Source organism: Ziziphus jujuba, chromosome 12 (assembly GCF_031755915.1).
Source record: "Ziziphus jujuba cultivar Dongzao chromosome 12, ASM3175591v1".
Taxonomy (NCBI): domain Eukaryota; kingdom Viridiplantae; phylum Streptophyta; class Magnoliopsida; order Rosales; family Rhamnaceae; genus Ziziphus; species Ziziphus jujuba.
The window spans coordinates 18,422,812-18,435,626 of record NC_083390.1 but is presented as its reverse complement, the minus strand read 5'-3'; the positions used below and the strand labels follow the sequence as shown (position 1 = coordinate 18,435,626).

The 12,815-nt window shown below is 25.2% G+C and overlaps 1 protein-coding gene across 1 annotated transcript; it reads right to left on the bottom strand.

Annotated features, from left to right (window-relative positions):
• Positions 1-11,051: 11,051 nt before the first annotated feature.
• On the bottom strand, positions 11,052-12,815 carry LOC107434444 (U-box domain-containing protein 21). The gene has a single exon (XM_016045915.4). The coding sequence runs from the start codon at positions 12,661-12,663 to the stop codon at positions 11,275-11,277; it is 1,389 nt and encodes a 462-aa protein (XP_015901401.2). The 5' UTR covers positions 12,664-12,815; the 3' UTR covers positions 11,052-11,274.

The window sequence follows — 12,815 nt, the reverse complement described above, 5'->3', positions numbered from 1 at the left end:
ATTATTTTTAGCTTACGGATTTATTTTTTTTAAATGTAATATTAACGGAACTCTAGCAAAATATTTACTTAATATATATTTAATATATGTGTATTCTTATTTTATTGATTAACACATCAGTAACGTGTTCTTTTCTTTGCTTTACATTTTTCGGCTGCATGCTTTTTTTTTTTGAGCATCAATTTCTACTGCATGCTGACCATGGCCGGTTCAACCTTGTTTAACTAGCTCTTTAATATATATATATTTTTTTCAAGACAATGTAATGCTTAAGACTAAAATACTTAAAAATAAATAACAATCATACACAAAACTCAAAATAATAAAATATATAATCGAAATAAAAATACTTAAAAACATTAGAAAATGATTTTTTTTTATATATATATTTGTTGTTGTTGTTGTTGTCTTTCTTTCTTTTTTAATAATAGAATCTTTATAAAAATATAATATTTGATTAAGCACTTATTCAAGTTGTGCCAAGTTTGGTTCTCGAAAATTATTTCTAAAAAAATCAAGAATATAATGTTTGTACCAGAATGATTTTTTAAATCAGTGCTTTCGCTTCAAAAGAGATGGAGAAGGAGAAATTAATGAATATTGAAGGGTTTTAAAACTGAAATTTAAGTATCTGTAAAAATAAGGAAGATATATTAGCTAAAATTAGGATTATCAACTATGGATAATGGAATTACAATTTACACTTTCAAGCACGGGTAAGATTGTTATAGCCATTTATTTATAAAATATATACTTTAACTTCAATTATTGTTTAGTACATTAGTACATTGTTATTATTGATTAGAATATTTGTATTGTTTTTAATTCCATATTTTAAGATTAAAATAAAATTACCTTATTTATTATTATAACATACTTTTATTTCTATGTTTCTAATATATATATATATATATATAAAAATTTTAATTGGGGCCAAGACCACACCTTGATGGCCTTACCTTGACACTGCTTTAAACATAAGTCAATTAATAATTAGAGTTATTACATAGATCACAATCAACTTACTTAATTTAAGAGAGAAAAATAAAAAAATAAATTAAAAAAATTTTAAATGATTTTTAATTTGATATTTATTTTTATTTTTTGTAAATTTATAGTTATTTGAAATATCTAATAAATTTAAACTACCATTAATTAATACTAATAAGTATTTGAAATAAGTAAATTACACCGCAGTCATGTAAAAAAGAATAATAATACTAATATACATTTGAAATAAGCAAATTATACCATAATTGGGTTAAAAAAACCAAAATCCAAACATTACAAATGACGTAAATAAATGGACAAAAAGGAAAAGAATAAAAACTAAAAAAAAAAAAAGAGTTTAATTATCAGTCAAGAATTATCCATCCCTCAACCACTAAAAACTTATTTAACCAATAGAGATTTTAAGCATTAAGAGACTGTCATGGTACGTAGGACTAGCCCATGATTATAATTTATGTATATATGGAAAGACGTTTTGCTTGAAGTGTTGTAGTATTACATACATAAAGTTTCCTTGGAAATTCTAGAACGTCCTCGTAGAAGAAAAAAAAAAAAAAAAAAAAAGTAAAAAAAGTTCATTGTAGTGGGGCCATGAAAAAAATATATACAAATAAGAAAAAACCAAAAAAGTCTTTGTACAAGTTGCCAATATTATTAGAAAATTAAAGACATGCTACTCATGAATATAATGCAAAAATTGGAATATATAATTAATTAACCACCTGGATAATGAATGATTATAAATAGAGTATATATATAATATATAAAAAAAGAAGCATATCCGCTATGTATTAACATATTATTATTCTAAATTTCTTTCAAAAATATTTTATTTATTTTATTTATTATTACTTGTTATTTATTATTCATTATTTTATTTTTTATAAAACAATATAAGCAAATATATATAAAAATTAGTTTTTAATATAAATATCCATAAATATCAAACAATTGATAAAATTACATATGATAATAATTTTGAAATAAATAAAATATTTAATTTTATCTTATTTACCAAATATATATTTATGACCTAATTAGTATACATATATATTATAAAGCAATTATACATATATATGGCCTAATATATATACATATATTATAATGAAATTATACCTATATGTGGCCTAATATATATTATAACGAAATCATAAAGTAAATATATACATCTATATAACATATAAAAGTAAAAGAGTTAGTAAAACTTTTTTCATGTGTCATCCTTATGATCATTCTGTTTCTTTCAAAAACATTAAAAAAATTACTTTAAAAATTCTACAATCTTAAAATCATTGCCACATATTTACTTATGTTTATTTTATTTCATTCCAAAAAGCATTATAAATAATTAAAACTCAGAAATCAAATTGTTTAAAAAATTACACAATCTTAATAAAACTTGAAAGGAATAATTTGATCTTGATTTTTTGAAAATTTTCATAATGCATGGGCTTTTTTTTTTCCTCTTTTTTTTTTTTGTTTTTTTTTGTTTGCTTAAAGGATAATGCATGGGCATTATATATATTAATACATTAATTTAAATGAAATTATGATGTATTTATATGTGGATATGCAATAAATAATATTTTATTATAAAATAATAATATTAATATATAGTAATTACTAATGAAATTGATTTTTTTATCAAAAATTAAAAATGGATGATGCATTTTTTTCAATATTTTCAAAAAATGCTCAAAATGTACTTATATATATATATATATATGTATACATATCGCAATATTTAATTAATATATATCACTATAAAATTAATTTTATATAAAAGTGGATTTCGTATTTTAAAAGTATAACTGAATACTTACGATGTAATGAAAATTGTATAAGACTAATTACCATTAATTTGATTTGTGATTATGACTGAGTTGATTTTTGTGATCTTATTCTATCTCAAATCTTAATTGCTATCCCGTGTTGATTTTATTTTATCAACAAGAATTATCATATTATTAAATAATTATTCTACCATTTAATTATTTTTTATAATTATATTATTATATTCTTAAATATAAAAATAGATAAATTCATAATTATTAAATTTAAATTTAAACTAAAAATTAATAAGTATCTATAATTTTAATATTTAATATTCAATATTAAATTATCTAATATCTAATATTTAATATAAAACAAAATTGAAGATTTTTCCATATTTTTATTAATCATAAATATACATATTTGTACATAATTTGACTAATATTTACAAGATAAAATATTCTATATATGATATAGATAATTGTAAATAGAAACAATGAGTTATAAAATTTAATGAAAATAATTATTTTATCAAAAACATTTTAAAATATATATAAAAAAAATATCTCTTAAATTAATATATACGGATATATTAGATAATAGAAGAGATATAGATGATGTTATTATTTCATTTAAATTGGATTTTTAATTATTTAACATAGGAAAATTAATTATTTACAAAAAACCAAAAAATATATTTGAATTTGAATTTTAATCTCATAGATAAAAAAATATTATATAAATACATTTGAATTTGAATTAAATCATATAAACATATTTGGATTTGAATTTTAATTTGAATTTTTATATATGAAAAAACTAAATAAATAAATATTTTTTAATTGAACTCCATAAATAATTTATTTTATAAGGTAAAAAAAATATTTATAGGATAAATAATAATAATAATAATAATAATAATAATAAATAATTAAATTACATTATGAGTATTTGATATATGGCAATTAATTATTTCCAATAAACTAAAAAATATATTTGAATTGGAATTTGAATTCTATAGATGAAAAATATTATTTAAATACATTTAAATTAAATTATATAAATGCATTTAAATTTCATAGATGGAAAAATTAAATAGAAAAATTTCATATATGGAAAAAATTATATTGGTAATTTTTATAGGTAATTTTTGAATTTAAATTTAATAATTGAATAGTATTATATATAGATGTCAAATTTATAATTTTTAACAAACTTTTATAGTATAGATTGAAAAAAATAAAGGATTCAAATATACTTATTAACAATAAAAATTTTAAATAAAATTTCAAATATTATTAATTATTATAAATTATATTTAATATCATCTATCATTATTATATAATTTATTATGATTATATATATTGTGCATCACACGGAAATAAATACTAATATATATAAAAGCAAAAAAAAAAAAAAAAGCATATATACATACAGAGAGAGTTTCTTCTACAAAATTTTTTGAATATTTTTTCTCAAACACTGATAAAGCAATAATTTATATTCGAAAAAAAATCATCTATATAGATATTCTAGATAAAAGTGGTTGAAATTTTTTTTACATGTGAAAAAAGAAAATCATATATATTAATATATATATATATATACACATATAAATTTACATAAAAAAAAGAATCAGTCAACATATTGCTTTGACTCGTTATGGTCACCGGCCAAGCCAGCCCCAATTTCCAAATGAAAATAATGTGATCTAAGCTCTGCCCCTGTAGAGCTCAACATCGCAAATTTTATAGCAGCGTTGACCAGTGTGAATTCCCAAGTCAAACCCACACGATTAGATTCTTGACCATTATATATTGAATAAAGACAACAAACACTTCATACAAAAAAAATTACTAAGAACACTCATACACACATTTACAATTTGTTCATATATATTTTTAATGTATATAATTTATTTATACATCAAGAGTGGCTTTTTTTTTTTTTTTTTTTTGGGTGTTAGAGATGAAATGCTGAAATCATTGTCCAAAAAAATAAAGACATATTATTTAAAAATTAATCCTTTAAATTTTTTTTTTTTAATAAATGACTTGAATTTAAAATTCCTTTCTTAAAGTGGCTTGAAGCATATGTAAAGGGATACTATTTTGGTATTGCATTGCTAAATTATAATATAGAAGCCTTTTTTTCCTTTCTTGAATAGCAAGTTGCAAAATTTGTTAATGCCATTATTGTGGCAACAAATTTGCAATTGATAAACTTGGTAATGGCTCCTATATAATAAAGTTTGTGGAGTTCATACTATTTATTAATAAGAATTTTAATTTTTAATTATTTTTTAATTGATAAAACAAAAATGAGTGAGATTCATCACCATTTAATACTGAAATTATTATAATTTTATTTTTTATTGGCAAAAGTGATTTCGTTACTATTTAATAATATTTATAATTTGACAATGCTATTTTTTAACACATATTAATGGAGAGATAATGTTAAAATTTGACATTGATATTGGTATTAATCATTGAAAGGTTTATGTCAATGCTAAATTTTATAAATGCTAATGATAAAATGGTAATTGTCATTGGAAATATTTTTTCATCCATATTACAAATGAGAAAATTAAAAATATATTAAGACTATTCAGAGTTTACTTTACTGAATGCTAAATTGAACTAGGCTATTTTAAATAAAAAATAATTTGAATTAGTCATGTTCAATCCAACATCCCAATTATAATTTTATATTACATAGATAAATTAATGAGTATGCATAATTTTGTACGAAAAATAAGATGATACAAATAAATTCAAATATATGAAACACAGAAAGAGTTATCAAAAAGTAGGCTATGTTTAAAAATGGTACTAAGCATAAATATAATAAGGTTTTAAGATGCATACACTGATCGTTGGACATTACCATTTGTTCAAAGCCTCATCACTTTTACCGAGACCTTATCTTTTTACCACCTACCTTGAAATTAATAAGTTTACCCAAAAAAAAAGACACAAGCAACGATGACATGTACGTCTTAGAAATAATTTCATCAATCCGCAAGGTTTGAATTCCAAAAGTAGTAATTTAATCACTATTATTTTTTTAATGCAATATTTACCTTAAAATATTGTAGTACAAATCATATACATCAATCTCCAGCAAGTAGGCAAAGACCAAAAGGTCTACTTGCATAATTTTTGCTAATTTTTAATTCTCTTCCAATAATTCTATTATTATTTTATTTAGAAACATCCTTTTCTTCTCTGAGAAGTATTCTGTTTCATGTTTTTGACTAATATACATTTTTATACATATATGAAAATATGAAATTGAATACTTTCAAACCAGCCGCACATAAGTATTCTTGGGTCAGATAGTCAATGAGAAAACAAATCTTAAAAAAAAAATTAAAAAAAAGCAGGAAAAATACAATTCTTCCATGTTTGACGTAATAAACAAATGCTTTTGCGGTTACCGAAAAAGAAAAAATAATATATGTTTTTGCTCAATTGCTAGTACTATTTTAGGATTATCTAAGGGTTTGATTTGTTTGGCTCTCTAGAAAGTCTTTTTTTTGCTCAATTGCTAGTACTATTTTAGGATTATCTAAGGGTTTGATTTGCTTAGCTCTCTAGAAAGTCTTCTCTGTGTTCAACGGCGTAAATTGATGGGTGACAGTACCCACATACTTTTATGTCTATTTATATAAATTAAATACATAGGTGTATGCATATTTATTATCATATTACCCAAAAAAAATACGTAATTATTATCAAAAAATATATACAGATGTAAAGCATACATTATTATTATTATTATTATTTTGGTAAATAAGATGTAAGCATACTTTAATTAGTTGTCATATCAAGAGAAAAATAAACACATATATTGATTGTTCCCGTTGGCTTTTTACGTTCATATCAGTTCCTGTGATTATTGCTTGAGTTGTGAAGAAAATCTTTATTTTATTAAATAAGAATTTACTTTTGATAATTATTCAATTCTATCAATGAACAACTCTTATCTTTAAATAAAAATTTAATATTTATTAAAATAGTTTTTAATTTAGTAAAATAAAATAAACACTATTTGAGTCTAGTTATAGATAAATTATAAATATTTTAATAATAACCATCTTAATTGATAGCATACCATCAATAGCTTCCTAGAGTTTAAAAAATTGAGACTTTAATTGAGGTTAGTTCACTTTCCCGTTAATATATCAATGAATCAATGTATTATGTAAATATATTTTTAAACTATAACTTTTAAATTAATTCAAAAAAATTGATAATAAAGATCTAAAAACATTATAATAAAAAAATGATTATATATAAGGGAATATTTCATTTACACATTCCAACAATTGGAATAATACAACAACGATTCAGGCTTCTAATAAACCATTGACATAACCTTATGGCTATTTAAATTACCCTTATTAAAATCAAATTTGCTTTTAAATGCCTTCTTCTTCTTTTTTCTTGTTTTTGCAAAAAGTTAATTTTCTTGATGATTTTGTAAAAATTAATTTGAAGATTTGAAATTTTTATTAATCTATATTTTTTAATTAATTTTATTCAAACTATGTAATAGTCTTTTTAATTTTCTTAATAAAAATTATATGATGATTTTAATCAAATAAGATTTTTAAAGTGATAATTTATCAAATATATTTAACTAAATGTATTAAAATATACCATAATTTATTAAATATATTTAACAAAATATATGATAGTTTTCTCGATATATTTAACTAAATGTATTTGTCAAATATATAACTTATTTGTTTAAAAACGCTTATATAATTAAAATTTTCATATAGTTTTTTAAAAAATAAAAAGTTACCGCATAGTTTAAATAAAATTTAATAAAAAATAAATAATTGAAATCTTCAAATTAATTATTGCCAGGAAAAAAAAAAAAAGAACAAGAAGAAAAAGAAGCAAAAGGAATTTAAAAACATTTTAACTTTAGTAATGGTATAAGAGTAAATTTGTAAATTGAGACCAATTGGAGAAGTGTATATGACTTTTATGTTTATCTCAAATCTCAAAAGTGTAAATGAAATAATTCCTATGTTATATTGTATATTTTGTACAAAAAGTTTCTAACGCAATCATAGATTTAAGTTAAAGTTCAAAATTTTAATGTATATCACTTAATTCATTCTCAATTATATTATGATAGACAGTTCTTCAGTTTACAATGAATATCCAATTTACATATGATTTGTAAATTATATTACTGAAATTACATGTGCATATGAAATCACCCTTGATAGCAAAATTATAAATAATTTTTGTTTTTTTATTTTTTTGCACATTGTATATATATTTGGTATAATTTATGGGATAAGGACAAGAAATATTGGAGATTTGTTTGTTTTTAAAATGAAAACAAAATATCAGTGTCTTTAAATACATATTTTTGTACCGTCCGGTTATATTAGATGAAGGGTTTGTGATAATTTGTAAAATAAAAAAAAATAAAAAAAGACTTGGGTTTGTGATAATTTAAAGTATATACATATATATATATATATATATATATATTAAAAAAAAAATTAAACTGTTGGCAATGGGAACGGTCCATATTATGGAATAGTTTCTATCATATGCAAATGTGAAAGACTCAAAACCGAATTAATTAATTTCTGGATGGTTGGCTAAATGTGAAACATTGATATATGATCCTGCCAGCAAAAGCAGAATAAAATCTCGGAGCAAAAACGAAAGTCCGTCTCTGGAAAATTAATGAAGTCGTTATCTACTACTATGACAAAATCTTCTGAGAATTTTGAAAAATTTGTAATTTTGTCTGTTAAAATCGTTGGTTTACGTATGAGCTTTGTTACGAATTTGTCGATGAGGACCACTGCTATATCCTTCTAGTTAATTTTTAATCAGCTGGAAAGAATCGAAGACCCAAGATTGATTAGTGTTCCAATGGATTCCAACTGGCAGTGGTAAATTTTTCCACGAAAAATCTGTATTTTGCAAATCAGATGGTCAAACATGTTGTTTTAAATTAACATATTTATATGTATATATATATATATATATATATGAATTATTGACTAGTTTATATCAGTTTCCTTGATATGGTTATTAAAATGTAGCGGTTAATTTAAACTAATGGCTCAAAATTAAATTATAAAATTTGTCAAAAAGAAAAAGGAAAAAAAAATATAATTGGTTTTGTATAGTGCAAATGGACAGATTTCCAAACTGAGTGATCTTTGATCAGTTCAAACTGTGACTTTATTTCGTAATTAAATTAATATTAGTTTTGTGTTAATTTAAGTAACATTATTGATCGAACAATAATGTTCACATTCATGGGTCATATGCCTCATATGTCATTTATGTTTCACCCCGTTTAAGGCAGTGGCCTGAATTTTTGGTGTGAATTCTCTGACTGAAAGGAAAAAAAAAAAAAAAGAAAAAAAAAGAAAAAGAAAAAAAAGAGTTCGGAAACCCCTTAAATTGTTTAATGACAATGCCTCATTTTGACTAAACTCTGTTTTGATGTTTTTGGGCTTGAAAAAAAAAATATTATTGCAGATGTCTCAATCTTTCCGACATATACGTGATCTAAAATGTTGTTGTTGCTGCTAAAAAAAAAAATAGAAAATAAAATAAATAAATAATTTCAGAACCTATACGAGATTAAGTGAACGATGCAGTACAAATTTTACCCCATTGATATAGATGACTAAAATATTTGATACGACACCATCAAAATATTTCACTACGAACTAGCATTACCTCAAAGGCGAAACGTTTCCTCAAATTTTTTCTCTGTATTGAAAAAGAATGTATCTTACTTTGTTTTCAAAAAATGCTTATTTTGTTAAAAATCAAATGTATAAAAGACAAGCCATCAATTCCCATTAAAACCCATAAAACTTATTGATGTCAAATCATTCACTTCCATTTATTAAAAATGCTACAGTTTTTATAATAAAATCTTAAAAAACCAAAACCCACTTGCTACAAATTCTCCATTTGAAGAGATTTTTTTTCAGCTCCACACCTATTGAACTTGTTATCTGTAGGTTAATATAATATTAACGGTTATTATCGTCATCATTGTTCGCAAAAGAACAATTGCTACATTGAAGTGCTAATTTTTTACCAATGTAAGAACTTGCAAGAAAATAAAATCAATATTTGTAATATTCAGTTTGGTTTTCCAAATAAAAATCCATGCCAAAAAAAATGTTCAGAAAAGGAAGCTGGTCAATCACAATTTAAGAGCAATGACAGAGATGCGTAGTCCTTTGAATTAGCTTTTGCAAAGTTTGGTGCCAAACTTGACATGATAGTCTTGGTTAGATGAGATCCATTACCCAAAAAAAAAAAAAAAAAAAAAAAAAAAGAAAAGAAAAGGCAGCTAAGCTTATATTAGTGGACCCTACCTAATTTTTTCATGCATTATTCTAATTACGAGAAACTGTTCTTAATTAAACAGTGGTACCCAACTCTTCATTTTGAAGTTTGGACCTAATCTATGCTGAACTAACTCAATTATTGGCACTTGATGACAACTTTTAACCATTGACCATCCCAACTTTTTCCAAAACAATTTTATAAAAAAAAAAACTTTTTCCAAAACAAAGAATTGAATATATTTATTATTTGCATTAATTTGCTAGAGAAACATATTTAGAGAGCTGATTTAATCTATAAATTAATCGGGTAAAAACTAAAGAGAAAAAATAAGTAAATCAACCTAGCCGTAAACTTGTTCAAATTAAATTTTAATTAGTAATGACCATGACCGGCCATCAGATCGCTTGAGATTGTTTGATGAGTTTTTTTTTTTTTTTTTTTTTTTAATAAAAAATTATATACACTATTGAAGTGGTTCATATCTAAATCATGACCATGAAACAGATGGAAACTTTGAAAATATTGGTTATCACTTAAGAACTACGCCAATAAAGATTATGCCTTTAATTTGGTTCTTCTATTTGCTACCATATGGTGTGACCAATCAATTAAATTTGTTCCTGCAGGCTTAAACAGTAATGGACTTTTTCCATTTGTTTAAAGCATATAGTTTTGTTTTTAATATTCTAGGTATTTAGAAGGTAATTACATGATTCTCAACTCTACCAAAACCACTTAAAAATAGCTATATATAGTTGTTAATGGTAATTCGTAATGCAAATTACTACTTAAAACACTTGTGATTTTAGATCATTAAGCAAAAATTCATGGTGGGGTTCGGAAATCACGAAACCAAATATGTTGACAAACTCTTCACAACAATCAAAAAATCACACAGGAAAATACTTCAAAATTTTCTGACATCTATGATCTGTATATAACTTAATCCTTGGCATTATTTATGGCACATACCAAAGGTGTATCATTTTCAATTTTGTACATCGCAAAAAATTGCCCCCCAAAAATTAAAAAAAAAACAGAAAACAATGACTGTGACCCTTATGCTCTTTTCTCCTAAAAACTAACTACATCATGAAAATTAAAGAACATTTTTGACGATCATGAATCAAAAGGGCCTCTTAAGCTCCTTAAAATCCATAGAATCTATGCACTCCAAAGAATTCCTATAGGCGTTCAAAATTTTCAACAATTCGGTAATCTTCTCCTTTATCCTCTCCACACAACCAACCTGCAAGAGCAACAAAAGCTTCTGAAAAGCTCCAACTTGAAGAGCCTCAATCATGGCGGTCCCTTCTTCCCTACTCTCATTCTTGCACAGCTTCCAAAGTATAGAAACCGAGAACTCAGTTGCCAAATCTGAAACCCTCAGTATCTTCTTCACCAAAACCGGCATGGTCAAAGCATGGTTATAAGCCTTTTCTCTACCTTTTTCAGTGCTGCAAATCCCATCAAGAACTCCCAAAGCTTTCTCACAAATGCTTTTTTCTGAATCCACAAGTATTTCCAATAGCAATGAGACCAATCCCATTTCCACAAATCTTTCTACGATTTGTGATGATGATGATGATGATGATAGCGATGATGATGATGATGATGATGATGGTGATGGTGATGATGATCTAACCATGTGATAAATCATCATTAAAGAGGCTTTTGTAGCAGTTGGGAAAATGGGCTCTTTAACAAGCTTAAAAATGGCCGCTAAAGCTCCTTCAATCTCAGCGAAAGCTTCTAGCTTTTCTTTATCTGATGAAACAACTTCTTTTAGCACCAAAACTGCGTTCCCTCTTGCAGATAAATCTCCACCTTGTAGAAACCAAACCATGCAATGCAACGAAGAAGCCGATCCCAAGCTCGACTTGGCTTCGCCATCTAGAGGCGAAACCAACGTCAAAGCCGACAAAATCTCCTCCAAAACGACACCGTTTTTATCGAAACCGCCGTCGGCTTTCGAGAACGCCTCGAAAGCCAAAGACAAAGCGTTTCCGGCTCCACTGTTGACAATGCAGCGCTTGTTGCGCTCGCTTTCTTTGGCCAAAACCTTGATCTTGGCCAGCGAATCTCGGCACGCTGCTCCATCTCCACTCCTAGTAGCCATGGCAATCATTTCGAGAATCTGGGAGACCTCGATGGAGCTTATGGGGATACGAGGAGTGGGGATTCGCTCGATGCCGTAGGACTGGTTCTGCACACACCAATTCTGTATCATCTTCCTAATGGTATGATTGGGAATAGGCTCGATACTTCTCAGTACCTGATTGGTGATCGGACACGTAGAATTCCCAGCTTCAATCCATTTCTCTATGCTCTCACGGTCGTAAGTAATCCCGGTGGGCAAAGTCACCGGATCTTTCATCAAATCCAACGATATCGGACACCGGTAATGGTTCGGTATCGTGAGCTCCATGTCGCAGCCGTTATCTCCCATGATCTCACCCCTCCTTTCCTTGCCGGCTCTCCGGAAGGCTCTCCTCCTTCTCCATGGAAAGATCATTGTTAATATGTATCAAACCCAAAAAAAAAAAAAAAATGGTCCAAAGGTGTTCAAAGAATGTATGTGATTTTGGTCCTAAAAGGAAATTTAATGTTCGGAAGTGTTTGGTGTTGTATTTGGTGAAAGCTCTTTTTTTTGGAATGAATTGGGTT